This window comes from Miniopterus schreibersii (genome assembly GCF_964146895.1).
Source record: "Miniopterus schreibersii genome assembly, chromosome: 1".
Taxonomy (NCBI): Eukaryota; Metazoa; Chordata; class Mammalia; order Chiroptera; family Miniopteridae; genus Miniopterus; species Miniopterus schreibersii.
In genome coordinates this window covers 4,724,223-4,749,897 of record NC_138101.1, presented here as the reverse complement: position 1 = coordinate 4,749,897, position 25,675 = coordinate 4,724,223, and the positions used below count along the sequence as shown (strand labels likewise).

The following is a 25,675-nucleotide window of genomic DNA, read 5'->3' as shown; positions in this document are numbered from 1 at the left end:
GCCTGCAAAGTCGCTGGCGCGCTGGCAGCCACGAGCCGACGCCGCTCTCAGGGCTCTGGCTGCCCGCGCCCCTTCTCTGCCACCTGTCCCGGGGTGCCCCGAACCTCGCTCCGCCGGCCGCCGGGGCTCGACGGCGCTGCCCATGGCCCGGCCCGAGAGCCGACTCCTGGCGCCGGACCGGCTGGAGCGCAGCGCAGCTCAGGTGAGTGCGGAGCTGCCCGGCTGGGGCCGCCCGGCTGCGGAGTGGCAAGACTTGGGGCGCTCGGGGGTGCCCCGACCTGGAGTCCGGGACTTAGGGCAAGCGCAGGGCCCAAGGTGAGTCGGGGCTGGAGCGAGTGTAGTGGGTGCAGGTTTCCCACCCGCCTCACCTCCTGCCTTGCGCCCCCCCCAGCTCTGCGAGTCCGGAGGGACTGTTTCATTTTTGCCGGCAGGTGTCCGGGTTCCTGACTCTTCTGTTCTGGGTTTTTTGCCCTGGCTGAGTGGGAGGCTCGATCCCGCCCGCCTCTGCTCCCCAGCACTGTCGGGGAAAGCGGGAGCGCAGGGCGCCGCGGAGCCCGGGTACCCCTTGAGCTGGGAGCTGGGGCGCGGATGCCGTCAGCAGAAAGTCCTTCGGTCGGGGGAGCATCCAGGGTGGGGAACCGGGGTCTGGTTTGCTTCTGCCTTCGGTTGGAGTGGAGCAGATACGGGGCATCTCCCGAAGGGCGGGGATGCTCGTGAGCATAGAGATTGAGGCGACGGCCTGACAGCAAATAGCCCCCCCCCATGGCACTCGTGCACGGTCCTGATTATTCCAGTTACTTTTTACCGCCCCCCCCCCCGCACCCTTTCCTGCCTCTGTTTCTATTTCGAGCACCCTGGGTGGCGGCCGCGGCTGAGGGTGGGGGAGGCTGGGCGCCAGCCTGCGGTGGGCGCCGGGAGCCCCGCTCAGAGCGGAGGGCGCCCCGAGGAGCCCGACGGCCCCGGTGCGCTCGCGGGCGGGGCGGCGGACCGCGCGCTGCTCCCCGCCGGCCCCCCTGCTCCGAGACCTCGGGCAGAGCCCGTGCGGGGTGGGAAGCTGCGGATCGGGAGCCGGGGTGCGGGCGCCGGTGCGTGTGCTGGTCGCCGGTTTTGGGTGGCGCTGTAGGTCTCACCGCTCAAGGACTCGCGTCCGCGCTTCTGGCACACATGGGCCCCTCTCCCGAGGGGGCGCATCCCTCCTCCGCTCGCCCCCTACTTTGCCAGACCAGTGGCTCCCTCGCTTCGCCCTGCGCAGGTCTCGCTCCTCCCCCAGCGTTATCCGCCGGCTATTTTTATCCAGTACTTGTACCAAGACGCTTTGAGGGGGGTTTTGGGGAGCGGAATCCAAATCCACTGTCTTTTGAGTTGCGCTCCCAGAAGCGGTCCCCCTGCGTGCCGGGGACCTCGGAGCCCAGTGCGCCCGCTCCTCTGGCAGCCAGAGCGCTGGGAACCTGGTACCACCGGCTCCGCTGCGCCGCCCGCCGGGGAGCCGGCCCCGGACGCGTCCCCTGCGCCTGGGCGCCGGTGCCCTGGGGGGCACGAAGGATGCTTCAGGTCTGACTTTTGCGTTCTCGCTTTGTAGCCAAATCTCACCTTAATTTGTTCAAATGCAATTACCAACTTCCACTCAAAGGTTAATTTCAGGAATTCCATCTTAAAAAAAAAAAAAATGGGGGGGAGACAACCCAACTTCTGCCTCCCTGCGTTTGTCAAGCCCACCCTTCCGCGTTGGGGATTCTCACTCTGCTTTCTGCTCTCCTAACGATTGGGAACAATTTACAAGAAGCCTGACCTGGTGAAATTCCAGATGAGCGCTTCAGTGGCCAGCCCCCGCCTTAAGCTCTGTATTTCCAGGGCTTAGATGCTTTCCTCCCTTAGGACTGCGGAAATAGTATATTGAAATGGACCATTCTGTTACATAAGGTTTCCCCAGGCTCTGGGCTGAGAAAGACCAACTTCGAAAGGAGCCTTCTGGAGTCAGTGGGTCCCTCTGACTCTATCAGCAGTTTGACAGAGGTGACAACTTTGTGACTAAGCACTCTCAAGTCAGCGGGTAATCATGACAGCAGTGTGAATGAGGATCCCTTACCGATGATTCTTGAGCGTTTTTCCTCTGCTGCACATCCAGGCCAAGGCTGCCTGGTGAACAAGGCACTGTAGCTTTAAGATGGGAGGTTTTTTTTGTTTTGGCATGGAAAACGGGTGAGAAAGTGGTACCGTGAACTTGCAGATGGAATCAGGAACACCCCAAGGCCCTTAGCTGTGTTGGTGCGCCTGGTGTGAAGCCTCAGGTCCCACGGTCTGAAGCAGTGCTTTGCACAGTGTGGATGTCCAGGACCCTTCACTAGGCCTCTGCAGTCTAGTTGGGGCTTGTCCTTTCTTTGTCAAAAGAAGTTCTCTTTCTGGAAAAGTCCCCAGAGCTCTTTGAAAGGAAAGGCCATGTGAAAGCTCCTTTTGAATTAAAATGTGATGGTGACTAGAGAGGGGCCAGGAAGATGGACTGGCTGGTGTAAAACTGCTTAATCAGTGCCCACTGCCTTTCCCAGACCGCAGCATCCGCTCCAAGTGGCACATACGCGCGTGAGCACTGAGTTCCCCCTGTTGGGGCTAGAGTTTGAGTTTGGAGGGCGGAACAGTCACATGTATTGATGTCCTGCTGGAACTGAGCCTGTACCCAGGGTCATAGCTCAGACACCAGGCTCCAGGCTGTGCCTCTCAGCTAGGGCCCCTGCATGAGACACAGTCCTGTCCTAGAAGAGTGAGGAGTTACAGCATTCTAGCTGCCGGGTGGGAAGAGCAGTAACTTTCCAGCCATTGTGGAGAGCCTCCATTTTCCCACTGGTATCGGAAAAGACCTGGGTGGTTCCCCATCACTCTGGCGTGAGTATTTTTCTTTCTTCAAATCCCACTAGTGACCCAGTGCTTTCTAGCCTGGCTGCCCTTTTCCAGTGGGGGGATGCAAGGATGAGCTGGATTTGGAGGCAGCTTCTTTCCCCAGCACACCAGGCAAAAGATTTCTCTCTCTCTGAGCCTTGGGTTCTTCCTCTGCAACACAGACGGAAAGATTAGTATAAGGAAGTGAGAAAATGCATATGGAAAGCATTTGGGTAGTTCTGAAGCACTGATGGGAATGTACAGGGTTACTTCACTAGCCTTTCCTACAAACTTTATTTTGTCTGGGTCATTGCTGATTGGAGTCTGTGTGGTGTCTGTATGAATTACACAGGCTGAACGTTAAAGGAAGCAGATTTCATACAATAGGCCAGCGTCTCCTTGTGCACACTCGACCTGAAACCCACCAGCACCAGGCCTCACTGCTTCTCAGACCACTTGTTTCTTGTTTTAGGTTCAGAGTAAAATGTTTTAAAGGAGTTTTTGTTTTGTTGTGTTCTTTTTAGCTTAATGCACTTCACATGTCTTAAGATAATATATTTTTGGAGGAAGGGGCCTGCTTGCTATTGATTAATCAAAAAAAGAAGGAAAGTTGCAGATGAGTGTATCCGTTTGGGGAAAGGTGACACAGAATCAGTTTCGGGCGATGACCTGGGTCTCCCTTGTCTAAATCTGTCATCAGCATAAAGTACTGGCTCTCGATTGCAATTTCAGCGTTGTTCAGAGTCTGTGCCCAGGACAGAGCTAAGTGCCTGGCACCTAATAGATATCTGATGAGTATTTCTGAAATTGCGAACGGATCCCTGAACGGCGTCGTCACAGCCACCCTGGGCTGTGCTCAGGCAGATGGCATCCTTTCTATTTTAAAGATCTGGGATCTGTGGATGAGAAACGTTAATTAACTTTCTGAAGGTACAAGGGATTCTAGAGTGGTTCAGGTTGGTCCGTCATTCCGCTCCCTGTGCTGGCTTGCCTTCTCCCGCCCGCCTCCACCTAGAGTCCTCGAACCCACGTGGGCTTCTGAGTTTTGGAAGGTGGCCAGCAACCAAACAGCGCTCTTAGGCAGGGGGCACTGCCGTCCTCTTGTGGAGAGACTTTTCAGTGGGAGGTGGGCTCTTGCTCCTAGTCTGTATCTCCAGGCCCTGAGCTGGGGCTTCATAGGGCTCCCGGGGGTCTTGAGGGACTAAAGAACACAAGGACAGTTGAGTGCTCACTGACCACCGTGGGCCATGAACGAAGTGGCACGTGCAGCCACGTGGATGTCCCAGGATATCCCAGGGGTGCAGTCCCCGTGGCATGATCTTGGCATGTTCCTTGGTGCCAAGGTTCCCTCCATCCTTGCCCCTTTCCAAGCCTGGCCTTTCATCTTCTCATTGATCCCTGGAGGTAATTGGACTCCCAGTAAACTCACTTTCTCTCTGAGTCAGCCTGATGTGCCGCCAGCAGACGCACAGCCTCTCACGATTCACCTCCAGGCCTGCCTCCCGCATGAGGCCTCCTCTGCTTCCTCTGCCTGCAGGGAATCCGCTCCCAGCTTTCTCAGGCCGTTAGAGTAATGCTTACTGGGCCATACTTTGTCAATAGTTATGTGGAACTGTGAGAGCTCTAGAAAAATGAATGCATTCTTCCAGGGAATGGCCTGAATGTAACGGAAATAGATCCCAGTGGGCATCTTTTACTTTTTTTCCCTCCACGTTGCATGTTTTTTGGTAGCTTTCCAGCAGGGGTCGCAGACTCTAGTGCATTTCAGCAGCACAAGTGTAACAGCCTTGGAAACAGGCTTGGGCCTGGGCCTGGGCCTGGGTGAGGGGGGTACTGTGGCTCAGACCCAGCTCAGGGGGCCCCAGGGGGGCCTCAGGCTCAGTATTACCAGATCTATTTTGTGTGTTTTTGTTTTTGATTTCAGGATAGGCTGTAAGTTCACAATTTTATATAGAATCTACTGACTTTTAAGTACCAGCAGCTAATTCAATATTTTTAAAATAATACCACATGGGTCAAACAAAACGTCTCTGTAGGTAGGCCTCCTATTTGCCCACAGGCCCCCAACCTCTGGCCTCTGGTTTGGGGGGATAGAGAAGAAATTGGCTGCAATGTGTGACTTAGTGAAATCAGTTACGGAGAATGTCAAGGCCAGGATGTGTACCCAGAGTGCAGTGTAAGACTGTTCCCGTGAGTAGCCTTCACATTTACAGATGTTTGTGGTGTTCCTTTCCCTGCCCCAGTCAGTGGTTACAACGATCAACTTTATTCTTTTAACACGTGTTTATTGGGCTGCAACCATGTACCAAGTGATGTTCTACTCGCTGATGACACTACAGGGAGTAAAACAGATGGGAATCCGTGCCCTGGTGCTTATCTTCTAGTGGAGGAGACAGATACAAGCGAGATTAAGGAGTAAAATCTACCCCGTGTTAGGTAGTGATGTGCTAAGGATAATTACAAATCGCTAGAGGGCCATATGGTGTCAGGGAGCCGGGGTAAAACCAAGGATCTCAAAGTTTAGTCTCTGACTCACTATAACCAAAGTCAAGTTTCATGGTCCCACAGGCAAGACTTTTAGGTGTGGGAGTTTGGACCCTTGATTATATTCTGGGAGTTGCTATTGTGGGTAAACCCGTGATAACAGACTATATTCTTAATTTTAATGAAATTGACAATTGAGCACATTTATCAAGACCCCACCGTGTGCCACTGGGTTAAGTCTGGAAAACATGAATGAACAAAGGTGGGCGAGGAGTGTGGGAAGGAGTCTTTACTGTTGAGTTTTGATGCTCTGAGCTCTGACGTTCAGTGTCTTCTCAGTCGAGCACCTGACTTGGGCCAGGAGCAGTTCAGGTCTGTGCTCCTCACCTAGAAGCCGGCACCCGATCGTTAGCGAGGAATGTTTGAAGCCTTAATCCCTTTACCCGGGAAAGACATTTTGTATTACGAATTTTCCTTTTTGTATCACCAAAAAAAACGAAGTATTTAAAAAATGTGTTGTATGTGTGAAATGTACTTGTGCCCCTGAATTCTGATAGCCCCGTCTCGGACCTGCCCGGCGCTGCTGTTCAGTGCTGTTGCCAGGGAGGTGGTGCCCAAGGTGAAATGAGTTCTGGTTCTTGAAGACCCTGCAGCCTGGCGTGGCGGGCAGACACGGTAGCGGGTTTTACTAGGAGGGTAAAGGCATCGTGTCTGGGCCTCTGCCGGTGTCCTTCGCAGGCCCTCCCTGAGAACCCATCCCCTTGTCGCCCGTGGATTGCCTTCACTGCAATGCTTCCTTCCACTGCGGGCCTCTGTTACAGTTCTGTTTATCTCTCACTTCATGGGCTCCCCGCTCACTGCCTCCCCTTCAGAGTAGCGCCCCCTGAGAGCAGGATGTGGACGGGATGTTTCTCCCGCAGCTTCTGCAGCACTGGCTGTGCTCTCGGTAGTTAGTTGCTGAGAAAATGACCAGGAGGGAGCATCCTGTCTGGGGGAATTTGGGAAGCTTGCAAGGGGGGAGGAATGTTTAAGGAAAGAGAGGCAAGGAGAGAAAAGCCAAAGGAGGGTGACCACAGAGTCAAAGTCGATGGAGCCCCGAGCCCTTATTGACACTCACTTGTCCATTTGGGGGACTCCCAGTGTGGTCGGCCCAGGTGAATAGCTGCCCCTGAGCGCAGGCCTTCGCTGAGCCCGTTCTGGCCGGCCGTGCGAGAGCACTCTGCTATGAAAAGAGTGAAACCAAGTAAAGATCGATGGAAAAGATGAAACAAAAGAATAAGAAATATGTAAGTGGTAATTCTTTACTATTATATAGTGTGATGATACCCACCGCCTCCTTCGTCTCCTGTACCCAGCCCTTCAGGGGAGATGGAAGCGCGTAGCATCTTCATTTCATGCTAAAGGTAGCTGAGGTTTGGAAGTCAAGCACCTATTCTCAGACCTTCAGAAAGAAAGGCTGCAGACCCTGGACCCCGGGCCGGGACTTCCCACCTGCCGCGAGTGGACGGCTCAAGGTGGAGACTCCTGAGGTCCCCGGAGGACCGAGTGGCCCACGTTTTCTATAAGGCAGAGAAATATATTTAGATTTAAAACATTTCCCTCCGTCTCCTTTATTCATCAGGAACTTCCATTTCAGCACTTTCCGGGCTGCATTTTGAGAATTGTTGCATCTCCCCTAGAATTCCCGCAGATTAGGTTCACCGTGCAGCGGATGGTTTTATGTAAATGCCCTCACTCTGTGCTTTGGGAGAGTAAATCGGAGCCCTGTCTCAGCAGTTAGAAGACAGTGGAGGAAGGTGGATTGCGGAGGCAGCTGAAATGAAAAGGCGAGCTCGCCTGGCTGTGCTCAGAAAAAGAAATACTTCAGTGGCCCGGAGGGGAGGCGCGCCGGGTGCTTCCCCTAAAAAACTTGCTTGCACTTGACTTAAGTTATGTCTTAAACCAGATTCTCTCCAGTGTCCTGGGTGGGAAAGGGAGAAGGTGTCAATGGCAGAGTTCCAGATTAGGTTTGGGAGCTATTCTTTCTGGGAAAGAGCATAGCTTTTGAAGGCACATCTGTCTGAATTTCTCATCTCCTGCTTACTCTGACTATCATCCTGAGAAGTAGACAGTTTTTCTGGGCCCCATTTTTTTCTATATTCTAATGAGGATTAAAGGAGACCTCCAATATAAAATGGCTAGCATGATGCTCAAGAAAACTTATATTCTTCTTGTGTGGAGTTGCCAGAATTACCCAATAAATATAGGGGACACCCAGTAAAATCTCAATTTCAGATAAATGACATAGAGTGTTAGTATAGTTATATCCCAGACATTAAATATTAAGGAATTACTGTTTTTCTGTAATTTAAATTTAATAGGAAGTCCTGTATTTTATTAAATATCCCTATTCTTGTGGCGATAGTTCTGAGGGATTCCTGTGGTGAAAGCTCTAGAACCCTAAGAAGTTAAGAGAGGGGAGAGACCAGGAATCTTGAAGGGGAAGTGACTCAGCCAGGGTCTGGTCCAAGGAGAAAGGAAAGGAAGGGGCCTTTGCTCTGATGAGCTAAGGAACGGATCCGACCAAGGCAACCTTATCTTTCCCTGAAAGAAGCGAAAGACCTGTGGACCGAATCAGAATCTTCAGTGCTTTTCATAAGTGAGCCAGACTCTCTCCCATGTGAGGAAGGCAAGCACGGGTTACTCCCAGCGCCCTTTGGGAAAAAGTATTTCAAACCCGTGAGGCCACCGGAGCAGCAGCGTTCAGCCCACTAAGGCAGCGCCCGTTCAACACAAACATTGCTGTGGGGCCGGGCGTGGGAGGACCGGGCACACACAAGGGCCCCACTGACTTCACTGAAGGGGTACTTTGTGCTTTGCAAACTCACACCTGCAACTGCTCCCTCCTCGGTGAACCCAAAGCTAATAAAACTGTTAGCAGGCCTTTCAGACCAGCTCCTCCCAGGGCGGGGACCTCAGGCTGTAAATTGAGTCCCAGATCTCCCCTAAGATGGCAGAAGTATGTTGTTCTGAGGGTGGCTGCGAAAATGGCATGTTTCCATTCCAGGTACTAACCTGCGAACTAAGTTAACGAGACTTCTGTTGCCTGTGGACTTTTCCAAAGAAGAATTCTGTGCTTTCTTCAGTAGTGAGATGCGGCTCATGCTGAAATAATCAGATTCTGTGGGGTATAATAGTACTAACTCCTCGCACAACCTGAGCTGCTTCCTAGCGGTGTATTCATGAGGGATACGGACCAGAAAGAAGGCGGAGCTGCCCAGTGGTTAGCACACGGGCCTCACCAGCCAAAGAGACCCGGTTAGAGTCCACTGTGCTACTTCTCAGCCACGTACTAGGAGGTGAGTCACTTCTCATCTCTGAGCCTCAGGTTCCACATCTGCAATGGACATAATTAAAATTATAGCACAGGGTCGCTTAGTGCGCATTAAACCAAATAAGTTTTGCCAAACATTTGCACAGTGTCTGGCTCATAGTCAGCATTTTTAAAAAAAGACGCTATTAATGAGATGACGAAAGCAACGTGGGCCTCTAAGTTGCCCACTTGATGTCACGTCTCAAAGACCACAGGCTGAATCTCAGGCATGGCATTCATCGAATTCCTGGAGAGTGTCTGAGTCCTTTGCCCTTTGTTTCTTTAGTCTTAATTTATATAATTCAAGCAAACCTCATGATTTTATTTCCTGGGCCAACAGAGTGGAAGCAGCAATATAGGAAAGGTGTGAGGCGTGAAAGACATAAAGTCCAGAGAGAGGGAAGGAGGGCGGGCGAGCCTGAGAAGAGAACAGGAGGGAAGACGGGGCAGAAGGCCGTCGCAAGCAGGCCAAAGCATCTGAGAGCGTGGAAATCAGCGACATTTGGTAGCAGGGCAGTTTTCTGAAGTCCTTGATTAAATCCCCAGACATAAGCCCACAGCCTCTCCCCTTCCCAAGGCTTCTCAGGACCCTGTCTTAATGCCCGTGACCTTGAGGGAAGGACACGAAGACTGGCGGTGAACTGGGAAGAATGCGGAATGCGATATAAGCAGTGTTCTTCGATGGCATAAAATCACAGTAAAAACCCAAGACAAGGGACCCGAGTGCCATCTTGTGGAGGGATCGGCCATGGTGGCCCTGTTGTGCTCCTCTGACTTCCAGAGGGTTGTTTCTTTTGGTTTGGTTTTAAATTTGCGTTTACGCATCAGCAGCTCTTACGAGGGAGAGTTTCAGGCTGGCATCTCTCCTGCCCCGACTCCTCCTGTGAAATGCTGACCCCCCTCCTCACCCCTAAGCCCCATCTTCACACGCATCCCAGGAAAGGACCGCATCTGGGAGGCTGGAGCACGCGTGGGGCAGGAGCAGAGCGGGGTTCCTGGTGACTCAGCGCGGGAGAAACCCCCAGCCCCGCTCCCCAAGGGCGTGCGTGTGGCATTTGAGGTATTGGACACGGGGGAAGTGATTTTGTTTTCCTGACTCTTGGTTCCTTGTCTGCTGAATGGAATTATACTTCCCCGTGGACTTCTGCCGGGAGAACCACATTTTATAATGTATGTCAAACACCCATTCGAGAGCCTGGTAGCGAGTTTCCATTACGCAGCCCTTAGGCCTCATGAGCTTTTCTCTCTGATAAGCCTGATTTCATTTGAAAAGCAGATAAAGAATGTCATCAAGGATCTAGCTGTGGAGCATCTTCCAGGCCCTCGGTCCATCTGGCTGATCTCTGTCCAGCCAGAGAGAGGGCCATGGTGGCCCCAGGCAGCCCCCCTCCTCTCTGTTCCAATGTGGGAAGAGAGTGAGGTTGGGGGGGCTCTCTTCTTTCAATCAGGGGAGGAAATCTTCCTCAAAAGCCTGCAGAAGATTCCCCTGTAGGTCCCATTACCCAAAACTTGGTCACATGCCCGCAAGCCAAAATCACAGAAGGGGAAACTGAGGCACACAGACATTTGAGGCAGTGGAAGAGCACTGTTAGTGGAACACAGCAACCCTGTATTGTTCCCTCTTGCCTTTGAGCAACGGTTGACATGCTTGTATGTTGCAATGTGGCTGCTCCTGCCCAGCTCTGTAAGGTCTGTTTTAGCACCATCCTCAGCTGAAATACAAACCTCGTGTTCTCTAGGCTTCGAATTTTTCCCCTCCCTGGCTCTGTAACTTCTGCAACCCTTTGCGATCTACAGTTCAGGGGTGGGCGAAAAGTAGGTTTACAGTTGTTCGTATGGAAAATAATACGATAATTGATCAATAAAAATGCAAGTATAAACTATGTTTCATGAACTCACGACAGTAAACCTACTTTCGCTCACCCTTATATTTCTGTTAATTTCTCCCCCTGACCTGAGCAAACTTTGCAAACTCTAATCAGGCCCCTGCCCTGTCCCCTGAAGCAGACTGTCCCACACCACGAACCCCCATTATTTACAGAATCAGGGCTCTTGGCCGCGAGAAGAGGCCTGAGCCCGGATACACCACTTCGCCGTATCCCCTTGGGAAAGGTTAGTCACCTGAACGTCAGGCATTCCTCATGACTTTTCCTTGTGCATGTTTATACACTTGCTAATTTAATGTTTAATCTGTTCAGTAGATTAAACTGTAGGAGAATGGGGGTGGATGCGAGAGCACCAAACCTGGGTGAGACCTGAACCCGGGCCCGGCACCAAGAAAGAACCGTTGGCTGGAAAAACGAAGGGCCCGGTGCCCTCCTTTCCAGAGTCCCCAGGACCCACCTCGGCGATTCCCGCAGCGCGCTGACCTGACCGCGGGCGGGTGCTCAGAGCAGGCCCTTCTTCGGCTGCTTTGTTTTTCAGGGTAAAAGTGATGGGATTCAAGCCCCCGCCCGGCAGCCACCTTCTCACAGTTCAGGCGTCATCTCTTCCCATCTGCTCCATACACACACCTCCTGTCCTGACCTCAGGGCCGCGCCCGTCGTTCCCAGATAAGTCAGGAATGTGGACTTTCCACCCCATCCTCACGCGGCTCCTGCGCCTCGAACCCCTGCACCTGTGCCCTCTCTCATCCCCTGCACCTGTGCCCTCTCTTGTCCCCTGCACCTGTGCCCTCTCTCGTCCCCTGCACCTGTGCCCTCTCTCGTCCCCTGCACCTGTGCCCTCTCTCGTCCCCTGCACCTGTGCCCTCTCTCGTCCCCTGCACCTGTGCCCTCTCTCGTCCCCTGCACCTGTGCCCTCTCTCGTCCCCTGCACCTGTGCCCTCTCTCGTCCCCTGCACCTGTGCCCTCTCGTCCCCTGCACCTGTGCCTCTCTCGTCCCCTGCACCTGTGCCCTCTCTCGTCCCCTGCACCTGTGCCCTCTCTCGTCCCCTGCACCTGTGCCCTCTCGTCCCCTGCACCTGTGCCTCTCTCGTCCCCTGCACCTGTGCCCTCTCTCATCCCCTGCACCTGTGCCTCTCTCGTCCCCTGCACCTGTGCCCTCTCTCATCCCCTGCACCTGTGCCTCTCTCGTCCCCTGCACCTGTGCCCTCTCTCATCCCCTGCACCTGTGCCTCTCTCGTCCCCTGCACCTGTGCCCTCTCTCATCCCCTGCACCTGTGCCTCTCTCGTCCCCTGCACCTGTGCCCTCTCTCATCCCCTGCACCTGTGCCTCTCTCGTCCGGCCCGACGTGGCCTGGACCTTACCACACACGTGCTTTCCTGATCCACCCGGCCCCGCCCCACAATAAGTAATGGTGTGCGCCCTGGCACTGGGACCTCTCCTCTGGGCGTGGCATGGGGCACTCTCCTTCCTGTCTGAAGGTCAGCGTGGCCCTGTGACTCGCCCTGGGCCGTGGAAGCTCCGTGTCCCATCCAGCCTGGGGCTCTAGGAGTCCCTCCTGCTTTGTACAGGTTCTCGGCCCCTCCGGCCCGGTGACCCGCACCCTCCGCGTCAGCAGGTGCGCTGTGTGTCCGGGTCTCTGAGAGACTGGAGTGAGCAGAGTCCCGCCACCAACCCTTGAGGGACCAGCAGCCTAGGGCGGAGGCGCTGCGCTGTGGGTGTTTATCTCAGCTTAGCCTGGCACTGCGTTTTCCATGGTCCTGGAAGGCTACTTACTGCACAGGTGACATTGTCAGGACTGCAGGTAGGATTGGTTGTGTCCCTCGGGAAACAGCTCCCACTCCAAAGCAGGAAGGAGGGTCAGGATCTCAACTTTATCTCTAATTCTCCAAAGGAAAAACCAGGACAAATCCGCATGATTGCCAAGTGAAATGTGGGTTTATGTGGTGGGAGGGGTGAAGGGCCTCGGGTCCTGGGAGTTCGGAAGTGAAAATACCATCATTATAGAGAGAAACACCCGTCTTCCATGACACGAGGAGGGTTTGGCTCAGGTTCCTTGAGCTCAGATGGGAAGCCATCCTTTGCCCCCCACACAGGAGTCAGAGTGACCCGAGAAACTGTTCTCTGGGCAAAGTCATTGTCAGCTGGTGTCTGTCCTTTCCACAACAGTCAGGGTGGCTGTGTGTGCATCTTCCCTAGGCCTGCAGGCCCCTTTCCAGGGACATGTCTGCCCTTGTCATCTTTTTTTTTTAAATATACTTTTATTGATTTGAGAGAGAGAGGAAGGGAGAGGGAGATGATTGATAGATAGGTAGGTGATAGATAGACACATAGATACATAGAAACATCAATCAGTTGCTTCAGGTACCCACCCTGACCCAGTACCGAACCCACAGCCTGGACATGTGTCCTGGCCAGGAATCGAACCGATGACCTTTAAGTGCAGGTGATGATGCTCCAACAAGCTGGGCCACACCAGCCAGGGCTGTAGTTGTCATCTTGAAGGAGGCACCACCTTTACCTGTCTCTGACCCCCACCACTGTGCCTTCATGGCCCAGTGGGCTCTGGTTGGCATTGAGCCACTTGTTGGGACTCTGGTTCCACAGGCACCAGGCCCTGCCAAGTTGAACAGTCCCGAGTGTTTGGAATGGCCCTCACCTTCTGCCTTTTCTTACTCAAATGTTCTCTATGGGCCTCTACTAAAGAGGGTGCAAAGGCTTGTGCTCTCCTAATAGTTGTCCTTTGAAAACATTGGACTCAGATCCACTTTATGCTTCCAGTCTGCTTTTTTTTTTTTTGGTCATCTCTCTCTCTCTCTCTCTGTCTCTCTCTCTCTCTGCATAACTCTTAAAACTCAATTTTTTCTCTTTTTCTTGAAGAGTGCTTTTTTTCTTACTTGTCAGCCACAGCAGTGAAAGATGGAGATCTGACATTGATGATGATGACATTTGGTGGCAGTTTTCTATATGCCAGGCTCTCTTCTTAGCACTTTACGTAGTAATATCTCCTTTAATTCTCACAATAATTCTAGGAAACGAACACTGTTACCATCCCTACATTTCAGGTGAGAAAACAAGGCACGCAGAGGTCATGTGACTTGCCCTTGGCCATTCAGAGGGAATAAGGGATGGAGCCAAGATTCAAATCCATGTTTTTAACCACCAGCCTCTCCCTTCTGAGCTCTTATCATTCATCTTGATGACCCTTCATGCCAGCTTGTTCCAAATAGTTTGTTATAATAAGTAAGTAATAGTTTAAAGTGTAAAATATAAATCATTCGGAAAGAGTAAATGATCATTCTGGAGATGATTTAACTTAACATACAGTACTATGTTTAATCCGAAGGCATGAAAACTATACGAGGAGTTAACGAGATCTCAGGGATGGTTGTGTCAAGGGCAATGTTCAGGTGTCTGAACAGATCGAATGGCATTTAAAGATTTCAAGACCAGTAAGGTAAAAAGGCAGGCAGTCCCTGTGTAACGTTAATCCATTCGAGGTTCGTCCAAGTTTGAGTCAGAGGGAAATGAAATACAATTCGTTTTGCAGAACCTAGCACTTAAGAATTTAGGAATATTCAACTTAAATACTGGTTTTAAGATTTTTCAAGTAAGGGACAAATAGAAATCACAGTCGCGTGTGTACGTGTGGGGCGTAGAGGAAAAAGCCATGTTCTGTGGCTTTATCCAGGACTACGGCACGAACAGCAACGTTTTAACTCAGAAAAGGCAAGATTACTGGCAACGTGAAACCAGAGCCAGCTATGGCCCGCGTTTCCGTTGCTCCCACACCTTTTTCATCAGCTCCTGGCAGTCAGGGGTGTGTCAGTCACTGTTCCATCCCCAGGCCGTCCTCAGTGCCAGTCAATACCGAGGGCTCACGGAAATGTCTGTTTTTAAATGATCAGGTTAAACAAGGACATGCATGTCCAAAAGGAAAGACAAAAGCAAGCCCTTGGGCCAAACCTGTGGTTTCATTTTCTGTTAACTTGCCCCAACTTGCAGCCTGTATGTGTGGCATTGCTGGGCGCCAGGCTCAGGACTTTGTGCTTGGTCCCTTTGCCAGGGTGTGTTTCCCTCCACTGTTTCTTTCCTTTTCACCCTGTTACTCAACTCCCCTTTGGCAGCCATGGGCTTGTTCTCTGTATCTATGGATCTGTTTCTCTTTTGTTTACTTTTTTCGTGTGTTTTGTTTGGTTAGATTCTGCATATAAGTGAAATCAGATGGTGCTTAAGTTTCTCCATCTGACTTATTTCGCTTAGCATAATACCCTCCAGGTCTATTCATGTTGTCGAAAGTGGCAAGATTTTTTTCCTTTCTGATGGCTGAGTAATATTCCACTGGGTGAAATATTACATCTTTATCTGTTCACCTATAGATAGACACCTCGGTTGCTTCTGTGTGGGGGCTGTTGTAAATATTGTTGCATTGAACATCAGGGTGCATATATCTTTTTGAATTAGTGTTTTTGTTTTTTTCGGATAAATACCCAGAAGTACAACTGCTAGAAGTTCAATTTTTAGTTTGTTGAGGAAGTTTCATACTGTTTGCCATAGTGGTTACCCCAGTTGATAGTCCCACTTGACACTACAAGGGCTCCCTTTTCCGTCTCTTCCCTGGCACTGTTGTTTGATGACTTTTTGTGGCAGCCACTCTGACAGTCTGCTGTGTACCTAGACGTCGGGTTGTGGGCCTGCTGGCTGGTGCAGCGCATATCCCCACTGCCTCCCAGAAACTGTACCCAGTGCCAACCCCAGCACAGGCCGAGTGCCCCCACCCGCCCAGCCCTGCTCTTGCTGCAAACCTACTCAAATGCATGTCCCTGTGGGGCTTCCTGCCCAGCAGACCCCAAATCTCCTCCCAAATTGTGCCTGAAGGTTGATGACCTTTTCTGGGGAATCGCACCAGACAGGCCCGCTGCTCCTCCACCAGCTCAGTCTCTCTCCTCTGGGCTCTCGCGCACCTGTGGCCAGATCTATGCTCACACTAACCTGGTGGTTGGTTTCCTTGCATGAGTATCTTCTACTTGACGGGCTAGATTATTTCTATATCCCCTGCAACTCTGTACAATCTCAGAAACATCCTAGGAGCTTTGTAAAAGTGTGAGCAATCACCTGTGGGCAAAGTAGAGACTTCAGGCATCAATCTCTGCAGACTTGCCCTCCAGTCTATTTGTTTTTCTCAAGTTCACCTTATGTGGCAACTAATATCCATTTATTCCATTCATAAAAATCAGGAGTTTTCACAAAAATATCCATGGTTGAATCTTGTAAAAGCAAAAGAGCAGACCGTTCTGGTCCCTCACCTCCAACATCTGCAGAACTGTCAGCAGCTGGCTTTTTAGACAGACCGCTCACGCGGCCTCTGGCTGCAGTCCCTCTTGGTACACCTGCTTCATAGGTTGATGTCACCTGCCTGAATCCAGGAGACAGGTGAGCACTACTCCTAGGAAGATTTACACAGCAGAAACTTAATATTTCTTCTAAGGGCTATGTGTTAGTCTTCTCAGCAGCTGTAACAAAACACCATAGACCCAGTGGCTTAAACAACAGCTGCATTTATTTCTCACAGTTCTGCAGGCTGGGAAGTCTAAGACCAAGATGCCAACAGATTCAGCTCCTGCTGGGAGCTCTTGCCTGGCTCACAAGTGGTTGTCATCTCCTCGTGTGCTCCTGTGACAGAGAGAGCTCTCGTTTCTCTTTCTCTCCTTAGAAGGACACTAATCCCATCGTGGGGCCCCACCCTCATGTCCTCATCTAACCCTACTTCCCTCCCAAAGCCCCCACCTCCAAATACCATGTCACTGGGCATTAGGGTTTCAACGCATGCATTTTGGGGAACACAAACATTCAGCCCCTACAGGCTGGCTCAAGAAATGAGGCCACTGCTCCCCCATCTTTGCCAGCCCAGGGGAAGATCACTTTTGTTTGTACATATTTCTTTTCAGCTGCAAACTCCTTAATGTTTTCTAGCCCAACACAAAAGCAGCACAGCTTTCTATGCCTTGGGGTCCAGAGGGATGGGCATCCAGGGACCCTGGTTTCTGATTCAGCTCAGCCCCTCCGTTCTTGACTTTCGGGTTCCTGTTCTCTGCCTACCTCAGTTTTCCCTTCCGCTGGGATGGGGACAGGACGAGATGATGGCTCATGGCCCTTTGGCCTCCGATGCCCCGTGTGTCTTTCCTGGTTATTTCTGGGGAAATACATGGGGTTCAGGGTTGCTCACCACCCACGGAGTGGTGTCCACCGTCCACGCCGTCCAGGAGGCTGCCGTAGCCAGGGCACCTGTGTGGAGGTCGGGTCTCACCAGGAGCTGGGCCTGAAGCCCGCGCACTGGCATGCACCGAGGCAGCCGCCCGTCCCGTCTGCCGCCCCAGCCCCCCTTTCCACTCAGCTGCACCCGGTAATGAGAGAGGCCCGCCGCCCGCCTGTCACGGAGCTCCACGTGCGCTGCCTCCAATGAAGGATTTATTTAGGTCACCGCTGCCTCCTGCGCACAGCGGCGCGGATTAAACACGCTGGCAAGAGGCAGCTCCTCCCCGTGTTCCCTCCCAGACCACGCACCTGGCCGTCCATCACTCACGCGGGGGCAGTCACGAAGCGTGTCCCTTCTAAACAGAGAGCCTGGATGCTGTCCAGGTGTCACTGTCCTTTCTTCCCCGAGCCTCGGTCTGGTTGAGTCACTGCAGTACTTTGGATCGTGAACAAATGAGTCTGACTAATTATCCCTGGATCCCATTTATACCACACGGTCTTCTTTTTTAGGGACAGAAATAGCTCCGTGATTTGAGGGCTTGCCACGGGCCAGGCAATATGCTAATGTCCTCAGCATCCACACAGGCTGTGTTATTTATCCTCGCGGTTGGGCTGTGGGGCCAGCACATTCGACCCAAGGCTCCGAGTTTCCATGCTGCCTGCAGGATTGTAAGCCCTAGAGCTGAGGCTTGAGCCAGGCTGGGGACTCTAAGTCCTCTCTGAAATCCGTCAGCCCCCTTTGAGGATAACACCAACTCTGAGGCCAGGCCCATCCCTCTCTATTTTGCCTTCCACAGTTGTTTTCATCCTGCAGTTGAACACAAACTGCCCACGCCCAGCCTGCGTGCTCAGTGGTTCAACGTCAATCTATGAACCTGGAAGTCACGGTTCGATTCCTGTTCAGGGCACATGCCCGGGTTGTGGGTTCAGTTCCCAGTAGGGAGGGTGCAGGAGGCAGCCGATCAATGACTCTCATCACTGATGTTTCTATCTCTCTCCTTCTCCCTTCCTCTCTCTGAAATCAATTAAAAATATATATTAAAAAAAACAACTGCCCAGCAACAGTAAGAAACAAAAACCAAAAGAAAATCGGCCTCCCCAGCTCAAGGCCAAGGTGATTAGAATGCAAATCCAAATGGGCACAGGCATTCCAAGCTCATGGGACCCTCACCGTCCAAGGGCCCAGGGTGGGCAGCCCGTTTCCCTGGGAGCTTGTTAGGAACAGACACGCAAGCCTCTCCCGACCTCTCGGCTCAGAATCAGCACTTGGAAGTAGATCACTAGGGGACTGGAGTGCACGGCAGAGTTTGGAAAGCTCTGGGCTGGGCCATCATAATGAGGCAGCCAGAGCTCCTGGGAGGGAAGCTTCAGTTACCTGCCACCTGCAGCTCCTAATCCAGATCCTTCTGCCCTAATCCATCACCTGGCTGCCTGAGTTGACTTCAGACTTCCTGTGGGACAGGCTGCCTTGTTCATCCCCATGGCATCCTGGAGTCTCAGAGGCTCAGAAACAACATTGCGATTTATTTCTTGTGGCCCCGAATCCCTGCTCCTGTCCCCGCACCATGCCACCTTCCCTGGCTTGCCTGGGTACCTCCTTCCTTCAATCCTGGAATCCTGTTCATTGTCCAGTCACCCTTTTGTTACATGGAACCTCCCAGCATTGCGGGGACTCAGGGAGCATGGACAGGCTGGAGGAGGGAGCGTCTGGAGACCCCACCCCTTTTCCAAGGAGAAAATAGGCCAGTTCCACTTCTTTGTCCCAGAGAGTAAATGTGGCCCAGGGAAACTTGTCAGCGTTACATGGACTGACCTTGGGTCCTCTCTACCCCGAACTGTCCACCCAACCTCCTCACAGCAATCGCCATAGTAAATCCAAACAAAGCGAGTGTCAACATTTGTTGAAGGGTATTATGTATAGGCCATTTCTAGAAAATAAATATTTATGTCTAGATTGACAGGCACAGGCTTAATCTGTTTCTTCTTTCTTGGTTCCCAAGATGACCTGCAGGAGGGACATTTGACATGACTGTAAAGTGTTCATAGTAGTTGTGCAAGGATGAGAGTGAAGACATGTGAGACTCTTACAGCCGAACAGATAACCTTATCCTGTTGATAGGTCCCAAATCGGTCAGATAGGGAATGACAGGTCTGTTGTTCAACTGTCTTTAATCAGGTTTCAGTACATTCTAGAAAATGAAGTCACTCAACACCCTGGGCAGCTGGGAGAGAGGCAGGCCCTGCTGAAAGTAGAAGGAAGCTCTGGCCCTCTCTGCCAGCGTATCCTGCTCTCGCTAAGCACCCCGTCTGGGACGCACTCCCACTGCCCAGGGGAGGCCTCACAGGCACAGGAGAAGAGCAGCGGGCTTTCGGTGGCCTGCAGAAGTTTCCTTTTCACACTTCCTGGGTCTGTGACCTTGAGAAGGTCATTCAACTTGAATGGCGTGGTTTCCTCTTTGTCACGGGGAGAAAGGCACTGCACTGTCCATCGCGTGGGGAGTCTTGTTTAACCACCGTGGCATCCGTAGGAAGTAGGTTTTAGCCCATTTGGCAGAATTGTATGTTGAACCCAGACAGGTACGAAGCTTATCGGAGGTCAGGTAGCGATAAGAATTCTAGCTTGGATCTGTCCAATTGCAAAAACTTCTCTGTTTTTCCACTAACTGCATTCTACCTTCTTGTTGCTTAAAAATGTAAAATAAAATGAGACTCACCGCCTCTTGGTGGTGAGCAAGTATCCGAAGGGGTCATTTAAACCTGAGTGCTTACCGCCTGGCACAGTGGGCACTCAGTCAGTAACCTCTCCCTTTCCCACCTGTTGTTAAACCCCTTCAAGGATGTGTGGTCATGTTTTAATCACCCCTGTTCTCTGGGGGACATGCTTGCCGGGGACAGCTGTATGTCTCTCGTGTCCCGGGCTGGGGAGCTGTCCGGCAGAGGAATCAGACACCACTGTTCCCGACGCACTGACTGTCCCTCCCTCCCATGAAATACTCTTGGTATTCCTTTCTATCCATGAAACTTCCAAGAGTGGCACTCGGAGAATATATTGTAGTTAATTACATTTGAAATCTAGGTCATGATGTAAATCATGGAATGAGAAGACTTAAGGACAAAATTAAAATATTTTTGAAGGGTTGTTTCACTGCTTCCCCTTCTTTTTTAATTAAAATATTTTCTAGACTCTCAGGTGACCCTGTCCAACTACCATTAGAAACGCTGAGCCCCTGGTTCAACATCTGGTTCCTGCTTGACTCTCTAGGCATGAAAAACTCACTGCCCCGATGCAGTCTTTCTCATAGATGAGCTGTTGAGTTTCCCTGTTTTTAAAGTTGGTTTTTTTCCCTCCAAATATGTTTTTTATTGATTTCAGAGAGAGGAAGGGAGATGGAGAGAGAGAAACATCAATGATGAGAGTCATTAATCTGCTTGACCCTTGCACGCCCCCTACTGGGGGTCGAGCCCGAAACCCAGGCCTGTGCCCTGATTGGAAATCGAACAGTGACCTCCAAGCTCATAGGTCAATGTTCAACCACTGAGCCACACCAGTGGGATCCCTTTTTATTGAATTAAAAGTCTTTCTCAGGCCCTTCGGACATGTGCCTCACTTTCCACTGCAGTTGACACATCCATTCAGCAAGTAGCATCTCCAGCACCCACTTGTCTCGGAAATCCCCCGGCCCTAGGGGGTGTCCGGGGGCCGGGACCCTCACAAGGAGCCGGCTCTGAAGCGGCATCGTCAGCTGGAGAGGCGGACAGCAACGAGCAGATAGGATTTCGGATAGTCTATGAGGAATGTAACGGATGGTGGGAAAGAAAGTGATTAAAAGAAAGCGGGGGGGGGGGGGGGGGCTCCTGTGGCAGGGAAGCCAGTGTTTGAAATCAAATATGAGTCACAAGGAAGAGCCAGCCTCAGAAACCTGGGGCCCAGCGCCCTGGAATGAGGGTGGGGTAGTGAATGCCGAGCCCAGGGCTGGAGAGAGCTCCTTGTGTCGAGAGGAACAGAAAGGCCAGGGGGGCTGCAGCTGGGTCGGAAGGAGCAGCGTGAGGCCGAGGGGCGGGCAAGTCCCATCCTAGGGCCTCCAGGGCCAGGAGAGGAGTTTGGATTTCATTCCACAGGAGGAAGCCGGCTCTTGATGGCCACTGTGTGTGTGATATATTTTATGTATACATTTAGATGTACATATGTGTGTGCATGTATACATACACACATGATATATATGTGCATATAACTTGGCTAAAGTTTCATATATGCATATGCTGTGCACATAGATCTCTCTCTGTGCAGCTCAGACATATATGGACTTCTCTCTCTCTCTGTTTCCCTCTCTGTCGCTGTATGTTTATGAGACTTTAGCTAAGCACTTATTTTCCATATAGCTCAAATATTAAATATCTTTGGAATGTAGGAGGCTTACAATAAGTAAATACATTTTTAGAAAGTTTAAAGTAGAAATGAGGAGCTTTTAAACTACTAACTGCCCAGTTTTTGTTTGTTTTTTTCTATTTTTGAAAGGACAAGCTATTAGTTAGTCTCTTCACTCTATGACTACTGGTCATTCCCCTTTAAAAGAAAGATCTCAGATGTGCCCTATGCTAACCAGGATGCCACATAGCAGGGTGGAGAGAAGAGTCAGACACTGACATTCGGATCTGGTCTCTGACTGTCACTCAGGTGTGGAAGGCTTGGGACCTGGAGTTAAGACCTGAGCCTGAAAACAGAGCAGTGAGATGGAGATAGCACCACCTGCCAAACAGAGGGTAGGATCTAGTAGCTGCTCTCTCCCTCACTTCACCCACCCACCCCCTGCACAGGTGCACACATGCACAGACTCCTGCAAGCACACACATGCACGTGTGCACACACACAAAAATAGCATGTAACAGGCAAGCGCAGCTGGTCCATCCTGTTGACCCAAATGAGCAGTTGAGAAGGAAATGGAATTTGCCTGAAACATACTGAAATATTCAATTGACTAAGCCAAATGGCCCATTAAATTGAGCTTATCCAATCAGCAGAACCAACCTGAACCACATCTTGTTTCGCCAGCCATCCTTAAAAATTTCTCTTTTTTCCCCAAAACAATTATGCCACCCGCTCTTGCAAGTCTGTCCTCCAGCATTCTGAGCGTCTGAAGGTTTCCAGCTAGTTAACTGCCTGCTCTTTAATATACATTTTTTTCCCAAACAGTTAATACAGTTGATATCTGAGGAAAGTAGATCAATTGGTTTGTCATAAAAATGGAAGCCCTGGTTGTGATTCTCTGTTTATAAATTCCAGACAAGTTTTTAACTAATTAAGTGAATTTTAAACCTGGTCTAGAGAAGTGATGGGCCCTCTTGATGGGGGACTTCTTGCTAGCTCTGGAAATCCCACGGCCCCCGAGCCTGGCCTGCCCCTACGCCATCCCTGTGTTTAGACAGGGATTACTAAAAGTTTGCAGTCTCTTCTTTCTGAGAGAGGGTCAGACATGGATCATTGCTTGTCACATCCAGAAAACACGAACCACGACTCGTCTGCCTTTGGGACCCCCATGCCATCCTGCCCAGCAGTGTCTGTGTGCTTGAGGGGCTTTAATGCCCAACTGTGATAAATCCCAGATGGGTAGAGAGAAGGCGTAAAGGAGGCAGTTTGTGGGAAGAGAGCCCTGAGTTTAGAGTTTTGCATTTGGACTCTGAATTTTGAAATGGACTGAATGTTGGTGTCCTTGGGCAAGACTCTCATCTGTAACTGCCCTGCCTCCCTACCTTACACTGTAGGGTTGTGATGACAAGTCACCTGAGCAGGCTGCAAGACCACTTTATAAACAGTAAGGCTTTGCCCGCATGAAGCTTTCTGCTCTTTCACCTGTTTATCCCTCTAACCCAACTTCAAACATTTCCTCCGCCATGAAGCCCTCCCCAGCTGCTTCAGGCAGAATGAATGAGCACATGCCTCTTGGTACCCTGCCTAAAATGTAATCATAATGTGTATCGTGTCGATGCCTGCAGTCGGGTTGTATCAGCTCACCTTTCCCACGTGCCTGCTGCTACACAAGCCTCCCCAAAACTCAGTGGCTGAAAACCACCCTGAGCCGGGGTGGCCCTGCTGCACCTGTCTCTCCTCTTCATCCTGGGACGAGGGGTTGGCCAGGGCACATTCTACTCATGGCAAGAGGGCAAGTGGGGACCCATGAGGCCTCTTGCTGCCTGGGCTGGGGACTGGCGCGTTATCATTTCTATCCACACTCCACTGGCCAAATTAAAATCAAATTGTTGGAGAGCACATCCCCCTCGCAATGAGGCCATAGCAAAAATTAGGTGCTGGGCACGGTGAAGAATTGGAAACTAAACAATCAGTCTTTCATATCAGGAGCCCCTGGTGGACGGGTGGCAGGACCGTCTACTCCTATATTACCTGCCCCTTGGCCTGGGGCTGGCAGGTAGATAGTTCACTGATGTTTGTCGAGGTTCCAAAGAACTTCCCAACCCTTTCCTTTATAGCAGAGTTTGGCAAACTGTGGCTGCAGAGCCAAATCTCTCTCTCTCTCTCCCTCTCTCTCTCTCTGTCAGCAAACATAGAACTAAGCATGTAAATTGTTGGAAAACAAGAGAAAAATAATATTTAATGACACACGGAAATTATATGAAATTCAGATTTCAGTGTCCATAAATAAAGTTTTATTGGGACACAGCCACACCCATTCCTTTGTGTATTGTCTATGAGCGCTTTAGAGCAAAGCAGCACACTTGGGAGTTGGCACAGGGACTGTATGTCCCAAAGCCTAAACCATTCCTACGTGGCCCTGCACAGAAGCTTTGCCACCCCCCTGCTTTATAAGATCAAGACCCTGAGAGACACCCAAGGAGGTGGGTGCCCTGCCCAGGACTACAGAGTGGTTCAGCTCCATTAAGCCTATGGATTTGGGGTTAATATTTTCCCTTCTTTGTTTCCTAGTAATTGGCTGCAGGCGACACCCATGTGTCACTGATCAGGAGGCATTTCCCGCGGCAGAGAGCTTCATGACCCAGCGACGCGGGGCCCAGTGAAGCCACCGTGGGGTCCAGCATGGCCACGCTGCTCCTGGGCGCAGTGCTGCTGGTGGCGCAGCTCCAGCTAGCGCCTTCCCGCCCTGGAGCACCTCGGGCAGAGCCGGGCCAGCAGGAGCTCGTGGGGAAAGCGGCCACCCCGCAGGACCAGGCCCTGGACGGCGCGCCGGCCCCCAACGGCTCGGCCAGGCAGCTGCCGCAGACCATCATCATCGGCGTGCGCAAGGGCGGCACCCGCGCCCTGCTGGAGATGCTCAGCCTGCACCCCGACGTGGCGGCCGCGGAGAACGAGGTGCACTTCTTCGACTGGGAGGAACACTACAGCCAAGGCCTGGGCTGGTACCTCAGCCAGATGCCCCTCTCCGCCCCGCACCAGCTCACCGTGGAGAAGACCCCCGCGTACTTCACGTCCCCCAAAGTGCCTGAGCGCGTCCACGGCATGAACCCCGCCATCCGGCTGCTGCTCATCCTGCGGGACCCGTCGGAGCGCGTGCTGTCCGACTACACGCAGGTGCTGTACAACCACGTGCAGAAGCGCAAGCCCTACCCGGCCATCGAGGAGTTCCTGGTGCGGGGCGGCCGCCTCAACGTGGACTACAAGGCGCTCAACCGCAGCCTCTACCACGTGCACCTGCGCAACTGGCTGCGCTTCTTCCCGCGGCGCCGCCTGCACGTCGTGGACGGCGACCGCCTCATCAGGGACCCCTTCCCCGAGATCCAGAAGGTCGAGAGGTTTCTGAAGCTGGCGCCGCGGATCAACGCCTCGAACTTCTACTTCAACAAAACCAAGGGCTTTTACTGCCTGCGGGACGGCGGCCGGGACCGCTGCTTACACGAGTCCAAAGGCCGGGCGCACCCCCAGGTGGACCCCAAGCTCCTCAGTAAACTGCACGAGTATTTCCACGAGCCAAATAAGAAATTCTTTGAGCTCGTGGGCAGAACATTTGACTGGCACTGATTGGCAGGCCATAAGCTAGGCTCGGAACCTTTCCTACTGTAAGTTCGGGGCGTGCCCCCCCGGGGGGGGAAGAGTTTTAAAAAAGGCGTTTAAGCTATAATTTATTTGTAAAATCCATAAATTACTTCTGTACAGTATTAGATTCACAATTGCCATATATACTAGTTATATTTTTCTACTTGTTAAAGCGAGGGCATTTTGTATTGTATTTCATGGTTGTTAACATTGTGTAATACGTCTCTATATGAAGGAACTAAAATATTTCACTGCAGAAAAGAAAAGAAAAACATTCTGGAGATGCTGTCTTCTTTGAATATAGTTAACTTGCCCCTGACTCAAAATAGCTGTCTATGTTGCACTCGTTGGAGAACCCGTAACCCTTTGTTACTTCAGAAAAAAAAGGTTTTGCTGGCTACTGCGTTCGCCTTTCCTCCTCTCTTTCCTTCATTGCTCTTTTTAATTTTTAGCGTCTCGCTGTGTTCATCGTGCTTGTTTCTTTACTTGCCCTGGAAGGTTTATGTTCCCTGACACCCCCCGCTAGTCTTGGAGGAGGCAGTTTCCCCCGCTCCGGCTCCAGCGGGAACCCGAGGGGGGATGTTAACCCCGTGGAAACGCAAGGTGGACAAAGCGATGCTCAGACGGGAGACTCAGTTAATGCCCAGCAAGAAGCCCCCCGTGGTGCACCTGTGATCCAGAGAGTGCTCGCATTTACTCCCCATCTCAGCAAAGGGCAAAACCCACAGTAGAGGGGTTTCAAGCAATGACCTTCAGAACGACCTTGGGACTGTGTGCTGCCCCAGGTGGCAGTGGGCCTTGGCAGAGCCGCTTAGAATAGAAAAGAG

The 25,675-nt window shown here is 51.7% G+C and overlaps 1 protein-coding gene across 3 annotated transcripts; it reads left to right on the top strand.

Annotated features, from left to right (window-relative positions):
- HS3ST1 (heparan sulfate-glucosamine 3-sulfotransferase 1) lies at positions 1-25,244 on the top strand. Of its 3 annotated transcripts, none has more exons than XM_081140620.1 (2): positions 1-202; positions 23,784-25,244. In XM_081140620.1, exon 2 carries the CDS (start codon positions 23,895-23,897, stop codon positions 24,831-24,833), a length of 939 nt encoding a protein of 312 aa, XP_080996746.1. In that variant the 5' UTR covers positions 1-202; positions 23,784-23,894; the 3' UTR covers positions 24,834-25,244. The 3 variants fall into 3 exon arrangements, with proteins under 3 accessions (XP_080996746.1, XP_080996747.1, XP_080996748.1); XM_081140621.1 differs by having other exon boundaries at positions 9-315; XM_081140622.1 differs by lacking the exon at positions 1-202 and adding an exon at positions 2,668-2,877.
- The last annotated feature ends 431 nt before the right edge of the window (positions 25,245-25,675 follow it).

Bases quoted from the DNA above. Each gene is read 5' to 3' on its own strand.
- HS3ST1 (XM_081140620.1), top strand. From the start codon at position 23,895: ATGGCCACGCTGCTCCTGGGCGCAGTGCTGCTGGTGGCGCAGCTCCAG.